The sequence below is a fragment of the Nanorana parkeri genome, unplaced genomic scaffold (assembly GCF_000935625.1).
Source record: "Nanorana parkeri isolate BGI_ZX_2015 unplaced genomic scaffold, ASM93562v1 scaffold1911, whole genome shotgun sequence".
Taxonomy (NCBI): domain Eukaryota; kingdom Metazoa; phylum Chordata; class Amphibia; order Anura; family Dicroglossidae; genus Nanorana; species Nanorana parkeri.
The window spans coordinates 55,983-77,946 of record NW_017308179.1 but is presented as its reverse complement, the minus strand read 5'-3'; the positions used below and the strand labels follow the sequence as shown (position 1 = coordinate 77,946).

Sequence of the window (21,964 nt, the reverse complement as noted above, 5' to 3'; positions counted from 1 at the left end):
CAGGGGGGGGGGGGGGAGAGAAAGTGCTCAAAAAATATCTCATACTTTACATTCAGCCTTTGCAAAGCAGTTTTGCACAGAGATGTAGAATTAAAACACATGAGGAAGTCATTATGGCACAATTACACAAAGGAAAATCTTAAAGATAGGCTGTCACCATGGAAATAGCTCAACAACAGGACATATACAAAAAGATTTATACAGCAAGCTGATATCCATCTAGAATCTTGTTGGCTGATACTTGGATAACATTATTTCTGTTCAATGTTGAGCTCCTGTGTGCATTACAATGCCTAGGAGAATTCTCATTTTTAGTCAAAATCAATCTCTCATTCCTCTTTGGGCCATTAAAGCACTCAAATGGCATGCTAAAGGTTCTATCAGCCCCATTAAACAAAAAGACCACCCTCGCCTGGTGGTCCAAGATGATACATATTTTCCAGTTTGATCATTTGCAGAGATGGATTACAAATCCTCCAATGACTTTACATATGACACAATTCAGATAACATGGGAAATGCACTTATTAAACAATATTCAAACCGGGCTTTCCTTGTAAATCTGAGTCATAGCATGAGGTAGACGCATGCATTTGAAACTAAGGAGCCAGCGGGATTTTTTTTTTTAGCGTTACCAACTAGTGAAAACCTCAAAAGTTAGGTGACAGCTGTCATTTTTAAAGAGCATTGACTACCTGGGATTTGACCAGCCCTGTTACATCTATCTGGGCTGGACAAATCCCAGGAGCTGGGTAGCCAATGCTCTTTAAAAAGTACAGCTGGCTCCTAAAAAATAAATCCTGCTGGCTCCTGGATTGGACTGGCTCCTGAATTCCATATTGATATGTCAACCTCTGATGCATACATACAAATGCGCTATTTAAAGTGACACTAAACTCAGCAGTTGAATCTTAATACATCCATGTACCCCATTAACAAAAATGAATCTTATTTGTGTATCGCTTGACTGTAGATCATCTCTGATATCATACTGACACTGTCCTTCCTTCTGGAGGGTGGCTACTTTTGTTCCCCATGGTCCTGGTGTGTGTTGTAAAGTAGCCACCGCTCCAAGTTCACTCCTGTGATGGACTACAATCTCAATACAAATGAGTAAACTAAACATGAGATTGTAGTCCCATCACGGGAGTGAGCTTCGAGCGGTGTCTACTTTACAACACACACAGGGGAACACAAGTATCCACCCTCCAGAAGGAAGAGCCGTGTCAGCACCAATTCAGAGATGATTTCAGATCTACAGCAGTGTGATTAAAGTGGACCTTTACCCCCTTTCACTAAAAACCACATCACCATGCAGCTGCGCATGCTGATTAGAAAACACCTTACATTCAATTGTTAAACAATTTTATTTTACGATTTTTTTTTCTACCTCCTGGTACACTTGGGCACAAAAGATGTAATTGTGCCCAAGTACTGCATCCTGGGAAGGTTACATCAGCAGAGCATTGCTGAAAAATCTCATCTGTAATCTCACGAGATCTTAGAGAAAGGCATTCTCCTCCCCTGAGATGATGTGCATGGTCACATGTCCTAGTCACATTAAAGGGAGATTGATTCACTTGACCTTAGTAAAAATAGCCACTGTGGGAAGAATAGGGAGGAAAAGAGAAATAAAGGTATGCAAAGACTACAAAGCTGGAAGTTATCTGCAAGTATGTGTTTTGTAGGTTGTCATCACTAGACCTTTCTAAAAGGTGCCTTTGTTATTTTGAAGATATGGGTAGAGTTCCTTAATAAAAGTATCTGAACAAAGATGAGATATTTTTGTTAATAGTTAAAGTACTTGAATGCATTTGTAAGGTTTCATTCCTCAGTTTAGTGTCACTTTAAAGGAAACACAAAATCAGATGCCCCTACTCCTGACACACACAACAGCAAACCAATTTTTACGCAGTTGATGCGCACACACAAATGGCTTCTGGTTCACGCCTATGGCTCACTTACACATACAGAAGGAAAAAGTTATATACTCAAACCAACAAATGACATGTTAATATTTCCTTTCCCGCCAGCACTAGATAATACAGGTGGAACCCTGTGGTTTGCTACATCTTCTCTCTGCAAGCTTCTATAAATGAACCTGGATAGCGCCCAGAGCACGCTAGGCAAAGACCAAGTCACCTCAAACTATGTGCCGTGCCAAAACTAAAAGCCGACATTACACGTTATTTAAAACAAACACTGTATGGCAGGCCAAGAAACACACAAGCCGTCCCCTGAAATAACACCGAGCTCCTTCTCCTGTTACAGCTGACATTCTCAGTGCCGGGGGTACTTATCAAAACTACCCAACTGCATTTAGAAATTGTGGCCAAGCATTAAAAAACAAACGTAGCATGCACTAAAGTCATTTATTACATACATAGAAAAACATGAAACAGCTTGATGTAGACACGACAGACACCACTAAGTGTCTCATACCAAGTCAGTCCCACTTCCCCCAAAATGTTTTAAAAAATAGACTTCGGGGGCAAAAAAGCTGTACTTTGTAATTGCAGAGGGGTTTGACGCTGAGTATTACAGCTTTGGTCTGGTCTCCTATGCATTATCTGAGCATAACCTTATCACATGATGGGAGGCGCGGCCACACAAAGCTCCCATTTTTATAAATTCTTGCACATGGGTTTGATTACTGGAGCTCTGGTTACTGCTGCTTTCCTGACATTACCAAGCAGTGATGTCATATTACCTTCTTTTTTTTTTAAACACAGTACTTAGTGCAGCAATCTGCTACGTATAAAATGAGACATTCGCATGACCCACACGACAGCATATTAAAACATTAAAGCCATTCTTCCAGGAAGAGGAAATGCATACTGTGTGCAATCGTTCAATTATCTTTGACCACCATTCACATCTGTGCTCTTAAAGTACCTGTTAACACATCTAAAGTGCGTTGGAGGTTTCTGTACTATTACCTTCAATGGTACAGTTCCCTTTGGCGTATTTAAATATAATGCATTTCAAAATATTCTGTTTGCTGCAAGTGTGTTCCACAACAAAACCACACAGCAGCGTATGAAAAGATGCACCGACACATACAAAAGGCATGCGTTTTTAAAGGCCATCTCTAGGGGGAACAAAATCCTACCCTTGCAGTGAGGTTACAAACACACCGCAAAGGATAACTGCTTGTTTAGGGGTATTGTGGGGACTTTCTTTACCTGACCCACACAACTAGAGACTCCAAGACAGGCACTCGCAGCCTCTTCCCCCTATGTTCCAGCAGTCGGATGTCTGCTGATGGTATCTCTAATGCATATATGCCCATAGACCCACATTGTACATGAGGACACCAAGAGACCATCCACAAACTGGAGCAAAGGGGAGAACGCAGACTGCCGCGGGGAGAACGCAGACTGCCGCGGGGAGAACGCAGACTGCCGCGGGGAGAACGCAGACTGCCGCGGGGAGAACGCAGACTGCCGAGGGGAGAGGGGATCAGGTAAGAGTCCTTTACCCCAGGCATAAGGACTTGTTCACATATATCTCCCTAAAGGTGGCCCTACACCTTACAATTATCGTACGATTTCTTTCATTGGACCGTCATCCGTGTTCCGCTTGAATACCTCATCATGCACAGACCAATGTGGATTTAGATTATCATTCGTTATGAACGCTAACTGACCGAATTTCGTTGAACAACAGAATGGATCTCGTTCATTTTTAGAACATTTAATCACAAGGTGTATGGTGTGAACCAGCCCTAAACGAGCATTTGAAACTTGCCGGGCGGAGATGTCCCTAAAAATTGGCATCAGGTTGATTTTTTCTTGCAATGTTGATCTATTGTAAGGTTTGCACATCATTTTTTTTATAGACAATTTGAAATGGCAAGTTTCTTTATACTCCTACTTTATGAGCAGCCTAGGGCTACATTCGCACGAGCCTCCTACACTTAGGTTAAACACGGGTAATTATCTGGAATGTAGAAACAAATGTTACTTTTCCCAGATCAAGTTCGCCTGCATTTAATGCACTTGCCTTTAAGTGTGTTTAGACACATTCGGAGTATCTAATCGTGTAATAGTCTCTAACATTAGTGGTCACTGTTGCAGAAACCCTTTACATTGGTGGTCGGTGGAAAAAAAGACCCCTTAAATTGGTGGTCAGAGTAGGTGGGAGATCAATCAAATGGCACCCCCCACCCATTGGTGGCCCATGGAAAATCGCCCCACTCCCATTGGTTGGAGATCAATTCACCATTGCTCAAGGAACTCCTAGGAACCTCAGGAGGAACCCTGGTTGAGCCATGCTGTCCTAGACTAAATGGCTGTTATGTGTCACCTCCGATCTGATGGTAAAAGCAGCCCGGAGTCTATGGCAAGCATTGTGATCAGTGACAGAGTACAGATCCCTTACAATGCTAATCCCCCCAAATCACTGCCAGCCTACAGGCTGATTATCATTCTCGCAGTGTTGTCACCCCCAGCAGAGGCGAGCATGCTGCAATCAGCGTCACAACATGTGCCTCCATGTGATAAGAATGCCACTTGTAAGATTGTCCCAGGCTCCGACCACTAGTCTCCAGCACTGTTACCATACAGCTCACATTGTGCCGTTCAAGACCAGCACAAACGGAGGCAGGGACCACAACTTGTAGGGAGCCATTACTAAGAAGCAGCCAGCCGTGAGCCCCTCCTGCTCTGCTCCTCACTCACCCAGGTCGTCCATGATGCCGCTCAGCCGGAGCGCTCTCCGGGAGTCGGATACAACTTTCACACTTCAAGGCACGAACGCGCCTCCGCCTCCTGCGTGCGCGCGCACGAGCTGCACTCCAGCCACACCCCACCAGCTTGTGCGTAGCCCCGGCGTCACGCGCGGCCAGTACCCCCTCCGCCTGCGTTGGGAGGCTCTCCGCCGGGGGGGGGAGCGCGCATACTTGGCTGCGCGTTCCGGGTGCCCTGGGGTGGGAAGCTGTGGCAGGTTATAATATATGGTGCCCTCCTCTGTGACTGCCCTCTCCATGTGTGCCCGGCCTGGATAGCGCAGTACAGATGTGGGAAAGCAAGCTGAGTTCACATGGGAAGTATCAGCTCCCAGCTGTCCTCATTGGGAGGGAATGTCCCTGATTTCCAACCGAATCCTTCTGTCATTCATCAACAGTTGTCCCTCTTTTTAGTTTGATGCACAGTTCTATAACAATTCTCTATTTAACCATTAAAAGTGTTATGCTGCTCTGAGGGTGGGTTCACATTGGTGCATAGTGGTGCCATTTATTCTTACCAGTACCCCAACCAACCTAGCCAATGCTCTGCGTTATATAGCAATACAGCATGCATCATTTAAATGAATGAGCTGCCCTAATAAAATGCATGTTAACAGGTGGCATTACACACGTTAACCACCTTAGTACCCGAGCTATTGTGTAACTTTTCTACACACATTACAATCTGGATTTTAGGATGGAAAATTAATTTAAACCCGCAAACAAGTATATGCTTTCTATCCTAACTAAATTCCAAAATACAATAAAGTGACAAAAAATTGCAATGTAATCTCAGCAAAGACACAATCCACAAAAACTGTTGTGGTAAACAACCCGCTTCCCTATTTATAATGGTTTGGCCCTCTAGCAACTTCAGCGCAAAATTATAGCTAATTTGCCTACAAACGTCAGGTGGTCATAATAATCTGGCCACTCAGTGTATACTGTACATATATGTATCTCATGTGTCAAGATTAAACAATAACAACCTATATAATTTTAGGTGCCATTAATTAATGTCCTTAAACAATTAATGAACATCAAAAATCCATATGTTTAGAAATAAAGTGCTCCGTGCTTCCAAGTGCTCCACGCTCTATGTAGAAGACAAGGTCCGCACTCACCAGATTTCTTTTGTGAACTCGCCTTATGATATGTCAAATTGTCGGCCAGCCTCCCGATAATCTTTGCAGAAGACGCTCGGCGGCAACACCTCCTACGGTTTTTAGCAGATATACACAACCGACTTAACCACTTCCGATCTCCTCGTGTATGAGGTCCAGGAAAGACCCAAAATTGTTCAAAGGGAAGAAATGAGGATGCTCATAGTGTAGTATGTCCAGTAAGAAAACTTTATTAAAAGGATTAAAAATACTAACAAAAAGCAAGCATGAATATGCATGTAAACACTGCACCGATGTTTGGTGATCTCAACGGAGCCATCAGCAGTGAGGAGCAAGTGAGAGACAGGGAGGCTCCTACCTGTCTCCTCCCTTCCTCCTTTACACTAGCTTGGGGGCGGGGCTTCATCCGACGGGGCAGGTCTTCGGCCGGTAGGTAGTGTGAAAACAGCCTGTGCTCTGAGCCACCGAGAGGTTTGTAACTTGAAGCTTAACAGCCAAAAATGTGTGGGAAATTTGACTGACATTTTTTTCGTCATGCAACGCTGTACTGAAATTAATTTTATACTATTTTTTTGGGGACAGATAGAACTTTCTTTTGGTGCCATTTAATCACCACTGGGGTTTTTATTTTGTTACTATATAATGAAAAAAGTACCAAAAATTTGCCTATGTTATGTTAAAAAAATATTTATTCTTATCCAAAGTTTTTGTAAAATATAAAAGATGGGGTCACGTCGGCTAAATAGACACCAAACATGTCAAGCTTTAAAAATGTGTGCGCCCATGAAATCGCAAAAATAAATACCATACCCAAAATTTACCATAGGCGACCCAGTGATATGTAACATGTGTGGTGCAACATGTTTTTATTTTTACTTTTTTTCAGTTAACTTTATAGGCTAAGAAGCCCCCTATGTGATAGCCAATTTATGCAGACAGGTCCTCTTTATGGAGACATCAGGGGTGTCTAAGAACTCCAATGTCACCGAGGGACCCCCACAGAAGCTGATGAAGCAGTGATCTGCTTCTCCAGCTACAGAAGCTGGAGAGTGACAGCAGAATGCGGAAGTGATGTAATATACATCACTTCCTGCATTCAGAGTACGGAGAGGAGATCAGAGGGAGATTGTGAACTGAGCGCCCTCTAAACTCCGGTGACAGAGCCACCGTGCGGGTCCCGGGCCCACAACGGACCTCGGGATTGGCGGTGGCAGAGAAGGGGGACACACACCTACATGCATAATGCAAGCGATCCGGCGCCTCTACAGCCGCCGGACCACTTGTATGTAAACAGCCATTGCTGGCTTTTTACAATTTAAGCAGTTTTCCCACTTGTCCGCTGGGTGGCGTGCACGAGCAGCACGGGTGAGGACGTCTAAAAACGCCCACTCACATACATGAAGCTCACGGCGGGCCTGCTTGTGCTATAAATTAATAAATAAATGCCTAGGCCTAAAGTATTTTACATATTTACATTCATCCAGCTTTGGCCAATGTAACTATGTATATGATATGTCTATCATACCTCTACCTAACCGCTGAACTATTATTTTCTCAAACAACTCATTCCCACTCAGCTACCACCTTTTGTATCACTTGCCCCTCCCTTTTAGATTGCAAGCTCTCACTGGCAGGCAGTGGCGACTCTAGGAACAATATATAGGGGGGGCACATAAGATACCACAGTCAAAATGGGGGGGCACTAATAATTTTCACCACTAAATCATACCACTGAAAATAACTAAACAGGGGCGTAACTAGAAATCACAGGTCCCCCAAGCCCCCTCACCTGCTTTCATCCGTGCAGGGAGGAGACACATCTTCATTCCCTAATGATCTAGCGGTGATCACTAGTAAAGTCTGCACTAGACCTTACTAGTGATCCATCATTCGGCCGGAGCTCAGAACTGACAGAGCTCCGGCCGAAGCTGACAGGAGCTGCTCCTGCAAGTCGGGCCGTGTGTCAGCTAGCAAGAGACCGTGCCCCCCTGTAGAGACGCCTATGCTGGCAGGACCCTCATTACCATCTTGTTTTTAACTGAACTGTAACTGTAATGTCTTCCTTTATATTGAAAAGCACTGCGCAAACTGTTGGCGCTATATAAATCCTTCCCTAGTGTAGATACATAGTTACATAGTTACATAGTTACATAGTATTTGAGGTTGAATAAAGACATTTGTCCATCAAGTCCAACCTATTGTGTGTGTGTGTGGGTGTAAAGATCCCCGGGTCATCTCGTTTTTAGGAGTACTTGTACCCCTGTATATTACCGTTTCTCAGGAAATCGTCCAAAACCCTCTTGAATGATTCCAGACTATTAGCTGAAATCACTGCTTGCGGCAGTGAGTTCCAGACCCTAACCGCGCGAACTGAGAAGAACCCCCTTCTCCCCTTGTGTTTGAATTTTTTTTCTACCAGTTTCAGGTGGTGGCCTCTAGTCTTTGTTACGGAATTAATCGTGAAGAGTTTATTGCTAATGTTGCTATGACTATGGAACATTTTGTATGTGAAAATCATGTCCCCCCTTAATCTCCTTAGTTCCAGCGTGAACATATTTAAATTTAGTAACCGTGTCTCATAGCTCTGGTCCTCCATCCCTTTGATGAGTTTGGTCGCCCTTCGCTGGACTTTCTCCAGTTCAAGGACATCCCCTCTGTGTACCGGTGCCCAAAACTGCACCGCATACTCCAGGTGAGGCCGAACCAGTGATGTGTAGAGTGGCAATATTATAGACTTATCCCTGCAAAACATTCCCTTCTTGATGCAGGACAGGACTCTACTAGTTTTGCTTACCGCAACCTGGCACTCTAATCTATTATTGAGTTTATGGTCTACAGTGACCCCCAAATCTTTCTCCATTTCAGACTTCCCTAGCGGCATACCCATTATTGTATAACCCATTTGCGTGTTTTTTATTAAGATAGAGGTTCTAAGGAAGGGGGTGTGACCCCGGAAACGCGTAAACGCAGGCATTCCTTGCTGGCACATAGGAACGTCTGTGCAGCTCTCACTGGCCTCATCCTGGTTTGCTGCAGGAGTTACATTCTCTGCTTTTCAAGGCTCATGTTTATCCACTCTTGTGAGTACAATTCCTATGTTTTGCCTCTATCTTAATAAAATGTATCTACACTAGGGAAGGCGCCCCTTGTTTGTGCTTTCTTTTAGATATCACAGTCTCTGTGGCTGAAGTGGGACAGCGACCTGTAGAACCTTATTTGTTAACCCTTCAGTGAAGTGGTTTTCTCTGGCGCTTTTTGTCTTCATATGTGCTATATAAATCCTGTATAATATAATAATATCATTTGTCGTTCTACTTTAAAGGAGAACTATGGGGTAAGTGTTTTTCACCATAGTTCTCCTCAGGGTAACGGGAGGACATATACTAGCTTACTCACGTGACCCAAAGCTCAGTATACCGCAAGCTACAGCTCGCGGTATACTGAGACCGCCGCAGCCAGGACGGATCCCGACATTACTGTCGAGATCCACCCAGCTGCGTGATTGACAGCTGGCTCTGCCTATCTAGAGGCAGAGCCAGCTGTACCCGCCCCCTCTCCCGTCCGTTCCGCCAGTCAGCGCTGGAGGATCTGAGCGGGGAGGGAGGGAATCCCTGCAGGGAGCCGGGAGTGACAGTCACGGCTCTCTGCAGGGACAGGATCGAGAAGTGAGCGACCGACTGTATGTGTTTGCTCACGTCCCGATCTATTGAGCCGACGTGTGACAGTTTAATTGTCACACGTCGGCTCGAACTATGAGGCTGAGTGAAAATCACTCACCTCATAGTTCTCATCCTCATGTGGTTGGGGGAAGTTGCTTTAGCAGCATATTGCAGAATTAAAATGGGAACCAACTTAAAGGACAGTAAGACCATATAAGGATGTTGCATAGACAGCTCATTGTTTCCGTTCCTGGGCTGGAAGATTTCAAGGTAAATAAAATTAAAGATAAAACAGTATTATTTTACCCAAATAAGTATTGCGTGATATCATGTGAGTGTGTGTTTTTAAAGAATAAAATTAGGTATAGAACAATAGTTTAAAATTTACAAAACTTAAAAACAAAAAAAGATTATTTATAACTGACACACAACCAACCTGCTCCTTACAATATATTCTTTTAGTACAGTATTTCCAAAACATTTCCTGTGTGTTCATAATGCATGAGTATAAAAGGTCACATTGCAACAAACAAACCCCAGTCCTGGTCTCCATCTTATTAACTCCATCAAAATATTTGTGTGTACTTGGAATAGTTGCAAAGAATATGGGATAACTTTCAGTGACAATTTCAGTGCTTAGTAGAAAGTACTACCAAGCACCCAGTTATATGTTTAGAACTAATATACCAACGTGTCAACCTCGTGTTTTATTTCCAGTTCCTGCATACTCATGAATCATTTGCTTGTCTGAAACCTTTCAAGCTAGTGTATAGCCATTAAGAAAGACCAGGCTGAAGGGGAAAGAGGATATAAGACATGAATGTGTTACTGTTCCCTTTGCATTTCAAATGAATAGCAGCAATATAAGTAGTCAACACAGAACATGGTAGAAAGAAAAAAAAAAAAGGTTTTAGGAAATGGCAATAAGAAAAGATAACTCAAACACAAGTGCTATAGTAGGAAGCTAGCATCCCGTTCAGTAATGACATCCAAGAAAGCTACCTGCTCTTAGTCTGCCTTCCTATTTTCCACCTAACCAACAGATCAGTGTCTAAAACCCCTCCCTGTCAATCCCATCACTGGCTACCAATCACCGAGAGGATAACATTCAAAATATTAACAACCACTTACAAAGCCATCCACAACTCTGCCAGGGCTATATCTCCAACCTGGTCTCAAAGTATCACCCTAACCGCCCCTTCCACTCCTCCCAAGACCTCCTGCTCTCTAGCTCCCTTGTCAACTCCTCTCATGTTTGCCTTCAGGGCTTCTCTAGAATCTTTCCCATCCTTTAGAACTTCTTACCCCAACCTGTCTGGTTATCTCCTATTCTGTCTGCCTTTAGGCGATTCCTAAAGACTCCTCTCTTCAGGGAAGCCTATCCAGCTTCAACCTTACCACTAAACTATCACTTTCTCAAACAATTCATCCCCACACAGCTACCACCTCTTGTATCATTTGCCTCTCCATTTTAGATTGTAAGCTCTCACAGGCAGGGCCCTCCTTACCATCTTGTCTTGATTTGTATTGTAACTATAATGTCCTCCTTATACTGTAATGTAAAGTGTTGCGCAAACTGTTGGTACTATATAAATCCAGTATAATAATAATGATATGGAGAAATGGGCTACTCAATGAAAGTATAGACATTTAAACTAGGGCTGGTAATGATTAAAATTTTCCTGTTCGATTAATCAAATTTTTTTTAAATTGATTAATCAACTAATTTCGATTAATTATAACGCACATACAGAGGGGGGTCTCACCAGAGCTTTGAGGGGGCCTCACCAGGGTAGCAGGGCTCTGTGGGGTCTAACTAGCCTTGTTAGAACAACAAGAGGGCGCAAAACCAGGTCAGCTGACTGCCTGGACCGAACATATCAGGGAAGGTGACAGGAACAATAAATATATATGTATAATGTACTTACTTATGTGGGTCTGGGAACCAGATGTGAACCGGCCTGTGAGGAGGATCAGGATGTCCAGAATGTATGTTGAATGGCGGCAGCCTCAGGCACTATATTTCTATATTTGATTTCATTTGACTTGAAATATTAGATGCTTGTGGAAGTCAACAACCTCTAAAACCATTTGTTGAAAACTAACCCAAAGCCTGCGTGTAAATCAGTCAGCTGATCAAAATAATTGATCCATGAAGTTCTGTGCCCATGCAGGGGGTCCAGTGATGAGGCTCCTCTCAGCAGGAGGCTCAGGATGTTATGTATCTTGTACCAGCACAAATGCAGACACCTCGTCACCATCACCAGCAGTTTCTGCCCAGATATTTAATTGATGAGCTCCAGGTACAATATAACATCCTTGTGCTCAGAAAAAGGAGACAGAGTATTCAGAGTTTACTCCAGTTAGAGATATGGACAGATGCATGGCGAGAGGGTCTTACTAGAAGGAGACTGGAAGCAGATGAGAACTGCTGGGACATGTAGTTCTGTATGCGTGGATTCTGTGATTGGGAACTGCTGGGATTTGTAGTTCCTTACTAGCTGTGGACTCTTGTCTGGACACCAAGACCCTTTGCTGCCTGTGACTGGTGTGGACCTGAATCTGCCTCCAGGCCTTCTCCTGATTGACCCAGGAGCTTCTTCCCGGTGCAACTCTGCCCTCCTTGTTCATTGCCCCTGCTGTGTGCTGTCTGTTACCTAGTGTACCTGACACTGCGGCTAGACCTTCAACCTCTTCCAGGACCCAGCGATCTCCCTCCAGAAGGACTCTGCAAGCCTCACTGTGCGGATCACCCTGCCTGGATCTCCCTCCACCAATCCAACCCAACCAGTTGCCCAAGACTGTCACGCCTGTTTGAGTTGCTTAAACTCTGTCTCCAGTCTCCTGCTGTGCCTTTGACTGCTATCCTATGAACTATTGCCCTATGAACGGTTGCCTGTGAACTGTTGCCTGCAAACTGTTACCCTATGAACTGTTGCCTGTGAACTGCTGCCCTATTAATTGCTGCCTGCAAACTGTTGCCCAGTGTCCTTTCTGCTGAACCCTTATTGTGCCTGGAGTGCCTTGTGACCCTGGACTTAATCGTTGCTACCCCATATCATGTGTTGAGTCTCCCTGTCTATACCACAACCGTAGCTTGCTCCCACTTCTGTGTACTGGAAGCTCCCCAATAAACACCCAACACGCTGGGTCCCGTGTAATTTGTAATCTCACATGACCCACTCAATATGGCCGCCGCTTGAGTGGGGCAACTCAGAATAATAACGTGCTGGATCAGTGTGATCCTAGTTCATTTTATTACTTCATTGCTGTGCTTTATGTGTATAGGCCAATGCCGTGGCTGGCGCTCGTGCAGAACGAGTTTCTTGGGCAAACCTCTTAGTTGTAACGAAACCGGAAGTCAGGCGGTCGCAGAACTCAATAAGTTCTCAGTGTCGACAGATCACCGGCCCAAGTGGCTCCGTCGGCTAACGAAGGGAAGGGGGAGGAGTCCGGTGACGTCGATGTCCTTGACGTCACCGGATCTCCTACGGGACTCCCGGAAGACCCGGAAGCCGGCGGAGAGGTAAGTGTTTTAATTACCGATCAAAAGAATTTTAATCGATCAAAATTTTTTACGATTAATCGAGTAATTAATCGTTAATTTCCAAAGCCCTACTATATACTATGCTTACTATTAGGGCCGAAGCTAGAGCTAGAAGCTGGGGGTGCTGCTTTAGGAGGGGCACCACTGGGTGTGTGGATGGAGAACTTCTCCCTTGAGGGGGGAGCAACACTGAGCCTTTGCCCTGGGTGAATAATGTATAGCTTCCCCACTGCTTACTATACATTTTATATACTTTTTTAGTACAGGCATGTGGTCTGCCATATTCACCTGTTAGCTGCTGGGTCCTTTTATTGGATAGACAGGCCCTACTCTTATGTCTAGGGTGGAAAGAGCAAAAAGAAGGGACAGGGGAGGGGATAGAGCATTTTTAGCAGCAGAGAAAGATGAGTCTGGCCCGGCAGAGACCAAGTTAGCTTTCAGTTGTTTTCAGTATTTTTAGACTGGGGGAGGCTGCCTATCTCTAGTAACATACATAAGCCACACAGAACATGTCTATTTTTATTGTGGTTTCACTGTGGATTAGATATCAGGAAGGTGTTCGCCCATTAGTGGGACACAGGGACGTGAGAGGGTTATTTCTGAACACATCCCTTATCCTAGCCAGATGGAAGATGGTAGTAAATCACACCTGTGTCACTGTTGCTGGATTCAACCACATGTATGCCTGTATTTCTCAGATGTTTAAACCTGACTGGCCAGTTAATACATTTTTGTTGTATAGCTAGACATCTATATGCGTTCAATGACATTCAATGACATCAATGACATCCATATGTTGCTGCTTATTATGGCTTGGTACTTGTAAAAACAGGTGTGCTGAAAGAAACCTTTCCTTTAAAGTGCAGGAACTATTATCTGTTTTCCCACGGTGAAAGGCAGAGATTACATTGTGGTCAGGAATGCTGAAATGACTGAAAAAATAAGTATTATTAACATTTGTTTTTTTGTAAGCTCCACTGTGCATGCATCGTTACAAAAACCCCTGTGAGCAAGAAAGCGGACAATGAAATGACCGCACACAAATGGATCTCTTCAGAAAGAGAGGGCCACAATATCCCTGAAACCCCCCTCCCCCCGGGGCTCAAGGCACCTGCCAGGGGCAAGGCATTCTAGTCCACCTAACGGTTAAGCCAGGCAGACCATGGTCTTTGGGGATCAGCCAAAGCCAGTCTACCAAGTACTTGGTAGGGGCTCTCCCGAGGACAGACCCCTGAGTGGGGCAAGGAAAAAGACCCGTGAAAGCCACAGATCCTCCCCCCCAAAATAAGTGCTATAAATAAATTAACACAGTTTTTGTCTACAGTCAGGGCTTGTTAACAGTGGATGTGTTGCCATGCATTTTGCTGTTCTTTCAAACACAGCAAAATGCGTAATAAAGTGAAAAGTTATTGTTTTCAAAAGAATACCTTGAAGACAATGCATTATGCTGCAGAGTGTTGGGAATCAATCTTATCGAAGCCCGTGGACGTGCATCTAAACAAACTTCCCCCTGTGAACAAAAAAAGTGAACCGTGAAATCACAGCACACAAAAACGTGCACAAGGGTGCAAGGTCCTTCCAAAGAAGGGACCTACTTCCCGACCCCCCGGGGGCGCAAGGCTCCTGACAGGGGTTAAGATACTTTGGACCACCAACCCGAAGGCCGATGGTCCATTTCCTTTGGGGACCTGCCGAAACAGGTCCCCCTCAGTACTTGGCAAGGGGGCTCTCCCGAAGAGAGACCCCCTTCCTGGGTGGGAGGAGACAGAGAACCCCCTACGAGGCACAGAATCTCCTCCCAGCGTCAGGAATAGGCCCCGAAGAAACCTGCACCTTTCGCATCTGTGGGTCAAATTTAAAAATAAAAAAGTGCCAAACGTGCATGGAGTGCATAAATAAATCTAAAGTGCCAGTGCACCACACTGACAGGCCTTAGCGGCCGGAGTGCAAAAATATTGCCCCGGACTAGCCATAAGGCCTGTCCAAGAGGCGTTGTGCAGAAAAAGCAATATGGTGTGTGACCGAGTGATCAAGTGAGTCAAGTGGGGTCCCATACCCATGTGACTACCTGAGCACCCCTGGGACGCCACCCCCAAGGGGCACAACACCACGGGCTTCTGCCGCCCCCAACCCTCGAGCCAGACCAAGCTTCGCATCTGTTCAGTCAGAAAGCCATGTACTGAGCGGTTCCCCTCTCACAGGAAGCCGCCCCACACGCTCTTTCACTCCAGCGAGTACTAAGTAACCATCCCCCGCAAGGACGGTTCTTTTCCCCACCGAAAACTGATAAGAACAGATACTACACTTGATCTTAGCCAAAAGGCAGCAAAATGCGTAATAAAGTGAAAAGTTATTGTTTTCAAAAGAATACCTTGAAGACAATGCATTATGCTGCAGAGTGTTGGGAATCAATGCTGCACTTTATGGGCATGATTTATAAATTGACATATGCTGGCCTCAATATCGTTCGCAAGGCAATGCCGCCACTAGATGCTCCTCAGCTCTATCTAGTGTCAAGAATGCAGCATGAACGGCATTCAGCCAGCGAATATCTCGGCAGATGAAATCATCTCCACAGCGATGTGACTTGAACTATGCAATTAAGGATAATTGAATGAGATTCTTGGTGGATTTCATATTAATGTATGTCAACACAAGCCAATGCAAGCATGCATTTTTGTGTTAGCCCAGGCTTATAGCCAATAAGCATATTCATTGTTAAAACAATATATCAGCTAAAATGTAAATCAAGCCAAAAAACTTTGGTTTAGGAAAGAGTGATCAGAAACTGGAACTTCTGTCAGGTTTTTTATTACAGTCTGGGTCTCCATTGTGGAGATTTTCTCTCATTCCTGTGACCACTGTCTCTGGAACAGGAAGAAAAGAGAATCTCCAACAGGGATGCAGATAATATTAATAAAAACCTATCAGAGGTTCTAACATTTGCACACTACAACCGTAAAAAAAATCATAATAATTGTTTTCACTGCTCGGGTCAATACTTTTTCCCAGTTTTTTTTGCTAAAATTAGGTACCTCGGCTTATATTCGGGACAGCTTATACTCGAGTATATACGGTATTCCCATGGAAAAGAGTTGTTGACCACCATCACTGGGACAGGAACTGGGGCAAACAGTGCTCAATGGGGACACACAACAATGAAACCTGACAGTAACTCTATCAATTCCATATTCTATCCAAAAGAAGAAAAAAGTTTTTGTCTGGAGAAACTAGTGCATTCCAGAATATAGAAAGAAGACAGCTGCTTCCCTTTCACACCTGTTTTTCTTGGACTCGGGGCTGTGGTACGTGAATGCAAGGGGGCCTGACCATTGATAGATAATAGTGTTCACATGCTAATGCAAATAATTTTTTTTTTAAATACTATTCAGTGGTAAGAGAGCCCTCCATTTTATACAACTTTGAGGGAGATATAGGAAAAACATAAATTCCTCAAATTACATGCTTATGAGATGCCTTCAAGTTATATGCAATGTTGCAAAACAGTACAGTTCTTCTGGACGGCATCACTGACACTGTATTCTGGTATCACATAAATTGCATGTGTGATACTTTTTTTTACTTTTACATTATTCCTTTGATTACATGCAACAGTACCAACCCAAATGTAATCATTTTAAGTTAAAAAATCTTAATTGGGTAATTTTTGGTGCAACACCTGATTTTATATCCAGCAGTAATAAGCCAGAATTGAGCCGTGGAAGCAGCAGACATAACAGATCTAAAAGCTTTTGGAAGGTTTACACTTTAAAAAATAAAAATAAATAAAGCCCCTAACTTTATATCATTTGCTAAATATTGGTAAAGAGGCAGGTTTTATTTCAAAAAAGAAGTTATAGTCAAAGGCCAGAAATATAGTACAGATTCCATGCATAGTATGTAAGCCATTTCACTAGGACGCAATTTCAGAGGGAGCAACAAGGCAGGTTTATTCATGAATAGAAACAAATGGTGTATTTTCTTAGCAAAAAGCCAGAAATATAGTACAGATTTCATGCATAGTATGTCAGCCATTTCACTAGGACGCAATTCCAGAGGGAGTAACAAGGCAGGTTTCATCATCAATAGAAAAAAATTGTGTATTTTTTCTTAGCAAAAATCAAGAAATATAGTACAGGTTCCATGTACAGTAAGTCAATCTTTGTACTAGCCCAAAATGTAAGATGGGAGACAAGGGAGATTTTATTGTGAAATACCATTTGCATTATCTATGAGACTAAGGACTGAAATATGGTAGAGACTCTGTAGTCAGCATTGTAACAGTTGGAAAAGGCCGCATACTAAAAGTACACTTAGCATGAAGCTCTGAATGCCAAATAGACACAATAAATTGTATTTTTTTCCCTAGAAAAAGGAAAGCATGTAAACACTGCATAAGCATTATTAATTCTGTTTCTGATCTCCCTTATTGGCTGTACCACACCCCTATATATTTTTGGAGGACAACAATCTTTTATATTTATTTGCCTAACAAAACAAATATAACATTTCTACAATGTCTTTGAGAACCCACTGGATAAAACACATCCCTATATAGCTTTAGAATCAGGAAAACAATGTAAAGTTTATATTGTTTAACTGCTTGCCATCCGCCCGTTGTATATAAACAGACAGACAAGTGCTTTACTACTGACCGCTTCACATGAGTTTTAATCAGCCGGTAACAGCTGTTACATACAAGCATTCAATTTCTTGTATGGCGCACTCCTCACTGTTAACACTAAATTGATCAGTGGTAAAAGCTTTTAAAGCATCGCCTATGACCAATTTTGGATATGGAAGATTTTTGCAATTTCAGGGGCGCACGCAATTTTAGGGCTTGATGTGTTTGGTTTCTTTTTACACGACATATGAGGGACAGCATTCTTCAATAAATGAACATTTAATTGCTGTAACTATCGTTTTGGTGTGCTGGTGATGTTCTTCAACTAATTACCCAACGTGACCCCATCTTTTAAATTTGACAAAAAAATTAGGTATTAATAAATGTTTTATAACATAATGTATATTTATTTATATTTACAGTTTATTTGTTTCCCAGACAAAAAAAGCAAAATCTAGTACTGACTCCATACACGTTATTTAAAAAGGTTTATTTGGTCACACATTGAACAGGAGGGACACCAGGCAGCATTTTATCAAAAATAATTCAGCAAAATAGTAGTTTACTGACTCAATGTATGTAAGCACTTCTAACAGGCCGCAGTTTAGAGACCAGGCAGTTTTTAATGAATACATCACTGTTAAGGTGCCCATACACCTTACGATTATGGCACGATTTTCGTCTGTGATCGCGTTTTCTTATGATAATCGCAGTTGATGGGAAGTGCACAACCGCAATTACTGTACAACCATTCGACTTTTGTCTTTCCAGCAGGCTAGAAAACTTTGATCGAATCGTACGAAATTCAATGGATTAGTGGCGGTTTCGATTCGAAAAAAATCGCAACAAGAACACTGCTCATGCGCAAATGAAAATCCGTTCTGTCATTCGACTAAATTCGGCGAGGTGATATTGCTAACGAATGGTAACTGAAACCCACAATAGGCTGTGCATGATGGGGCAGTTGTACGAAAAGCGAACAATGAACTGAAACCCACAATAGGCTGTGCATGATGGGGCAGTTGTATGAAAAGCGAACGATGATTCGATCATCGTACGAAAATAAACGTGCGATAATCGTAAGGTGTATGGCCACCTTTAGACTACACTATTTCAGACAGATTCCACAAATGTTCTTGATTAAGGTGGCATTGCAATAGGGGCAAACATAGGAGACGAAGAGCATAATTTAGCCTAGTAAACTATAAAAATGGTACAACTGAGGAACAGTTGTGGAAACATTACATGTGGCACCTTGACAGTGCAGAAGAGCCAAAATCTACTGGAACAGTGAGGCACAACACAGGATTGGCCCTGCAGAAACAAATTGCCCAAATTTGGCAGCTGAGGAACAGCCTCGGAAACATTAGGTTTGCTCGCTTACAGTGCAGCAGATCTGGAATCTAATGGAAACACTGAGGTGTGACACAGGCTTGGCACTGCAGAAAAACTATTCCCAAATTTGGTAGCTGGGGAACAGCCTCGGAAACATTCTGTTTGGCTCATTGATAGTGCAAGAACACAGGACAAGAGCAAGATGGTACTGCTGGCGGGTCTAGTGCGGTATCAGGATGTGGTTATGATGTCAGGCCATCAGCAGTAGAAGAAGCTGTTAATGGTGGCAGAATGTGGTAGTTGTGCCAGGAGATGTTAATGGTCATTTTGTTAACTAGTATCAGCTGCAGAGGCTAGGTACTTATTGCTGATCTGGGACTAGTTATATCACATATCAGGTGGTTTGTGGGCAGGCTGTGTTGTCCCTGAATTGTAACCAGGCAAACACTGACTGGTATAACCACCTAGAAGGCCAGACAGCAGGTTGTCACACACAACCTTTCAGGGTCAGCCGTCTCTGAGTCTGCCCCAGAGTGGCTCCTTTCCCCCAAGCATTCCAGCTTCAAAACAACATGGCAACATTTTTTTCTGGGTCGTTGCATGGCTCCTTAGTCACTTGAGGGGTGACAGGTGGTTTTGAGGAGGAGTCACTGGATGAGGCCATGGAAGAGGAGGGTGTAGAGGTGGCGGAGCTGTCACCATTACCAATTTGCACCTGCAGCAGTGTGCCCCATCCTGCATCCTTCCTCACTAGGCCACGTGTCTGTGGTAATGTGGACTCTGCCGCTGAGTGTGTAGACCAACTAGATGAAGACATTAGCTTCAACATGATAATAGAGGGCAGGGAATGCCTCTTAGGTGCAAAAATGGTGTCTGGGTACCTGCCACCTACCTGTGGTGCAGCACAGGCTGCAAACTCATGGAAGGAGGAAAATTCTACCAGCTGAAACAGAGGCAGCTGTAAGGCCAGCCATCTGACATTGAGAAACTGGACCTGGGGTTACTGGGTGCATATTTTTCTTATGTTCCAGCAGCTGGGGAAGAGACACTTGCCTGGTCAAGTATACAGCTGGAGATGGCAGGGTGGGGTTTGGAAACCTATGCTTGACCCTACTCTGTAAGGTTTCCATGCTGACCCTCTTCCTTGCTTGATGTCTCATAAGGTTTGCCTCTCAAACCTGTTGGCAAGTATTATTTGCTGCTAATCACTGCGTTGCTGTCTGCAGCACATGTGTTACAAAAAAAAGGCCCACACCACTCAGCGAGCCTGGGGATAACAGTGGCTTACACCCATGGAGCAGTGCCATCTGGTGGAATAGGGAAGCCGCTCCCTCCTATCCTGCCACTGGCTTGCTGATGTTGTGCCTCTTCCTCACTTTGCTCCTCTACAATGGCACTCTGGCACAGAGGTACAGTCTGAGACCTCATCATCATCATAATTTTGTTAGCACAAACATTTACATGCATACATCATAAAATAGGGTCCATACGCTGGACCATGGATGCAAAATGTTCTATTTTTTTCTATGCACCTGAATGCAGAGATTACAGAGATTTGTGCAACTTTGTGCATGGGCCCATAGAACACAATACTGCTATGTTCAGATCTGTATAAACTACGCATCTGAACATAGCAGTATTGTAAGTTCATGTGCATGAGCCCTAAGATTTGTAGAGTACCACCCTAAGTGGGTTATTCACTTAGCTGCCCACTTAGCTTAGCTGCTCAAGCAGCTCAGTCTCTGCCGTTCGCTCCTATTCTCATAGGGGCCGAACCGCAGTGAGTAAATAGTTCCGGTTTGCCCTTAGTGATGCGTAAATTGGTGCGCGTTGGCTTCTGTTTTTGTCACATTCGTCGATATCTCAGCCTATTCCATCAATGGGCTGCCACAAACATGACAATTGTGGAAAAGTAGCTTCTGCGGCATTTTCAGCTGCGAGTGCTCTGCATTTTTTTTCTCAAGCAGTTGTGCACAATTGTAGCGTTTCCACGCATGAGGAAAAACACATTTTACAGGCCGTGTTTAGGGTGCCATGAACAAAAAATGGCACCGCAAGCGAATTGTACGTTTTGAATGTGTGCACATGCACCAAAACACAAACTTGGGTGCATGCTCATGTAACGCCAAGGTGCGAACGGGGATTTCTTTAATCTATTTAACCACTTCCAGCGGGTTCACGTAAATACACGTCATCCACTGGAAGTGGTTATACCAAGAACAGGGCTGCTGTTTTAAACAGCAGATGATTGCTGTTTAAATACAAGCGATCCAGCGTCTGTATGGTGCGGCGCTGTGTTCCCCCCGCCGGTGCCATCGGCAGCTTCCCAGGCTCAGCTGTCCCACCGGTGTGGTGGGTCTCCCTTGATGGATCAGAGAGAGATCAGCAGGCTTCCAGCTGCTGATCTCTCCTCTGATCACTGGACCTGGAAGTGATGTGCATTACATCACTTCCGGTGTCACTGTACACAGTCTCCGGCTCTTAGAGCCACAAGAAAAAGCTGAGGAAGCAGATCTCCGCTTCCTCAGCTTCTTTGGGGTCCCTAGGTGACATTAGGGGTCTGAAAGACCTCTGATGTCTCCATAAAGAGGATTACATAATCACATTGTATTTTCTATTATGTAGGGGGCTTGTTAGCCCCCTATGTGATAGCAATAAAGTTGAGTGTACAAAAAACAAGTGGTAAAAATCAAAGTAACAGATGAAAAAAATAAAAAATTCAAAAAAAAATGAAAGTCCCCCGCCCCCCACGTGCACGCACATACAAATGCAACACGGGCCGGATGCGCCTACGTGCAAAAACGAAAATTGCGCCACACATGTTACATATCGTCGCGAGCGTCGGAGAGCAATAATTCTAGGCCCATCATTCACTGTTAGCACTAAACTGATGAGCCGTAAAAGCGTTTAAAGCATCCACTATGGTAAATTTTGGTTGTAGTTCTTT

The 21,964-nt window shown here is 43.8% G+C and overlaps 1 protein-coding gene and 1 long non-coding RNA gene across 2 annotated transcripts in view; one reads left to right on the top strand and one right to left on the bottom strand.

Moving 5' to 3' along the window:
- The window catches only part of PXN (paxillin), a 40,194-nt gene extending 35,368 nt beyond the window's left edge, over positions 1-4,826 (bottom strand). Inside the window, exon 1 of the mRNA XM_018572043.1 lies at positions 4,682-4,826. Coding sequence (XP_018427545.1) covers positions 4,682-4,694 — 13 coding nt within the window. The 5' untranslated portion in view covers positions 4,695-4,826. The remainder of the gene's footprint in view (positions 1-4,681) is intronic.
- Positions 1,736-17,354, top strand: LOC108800101. The gene is made up of 5 exons (XR_001942071.1): positions 1,736-1,745; positions 4,438-4,441; positions 10,152-10,157; positions 13,195-13,264; positions 17,343-17,354. It is a non-coding gene; the product is annotated as an uncharacterized LOC108800101 (long non-coding RNA).
- The last annotated feature ends 4,610 nt before the right edge of the window (positions 17,355-21,964 follow it).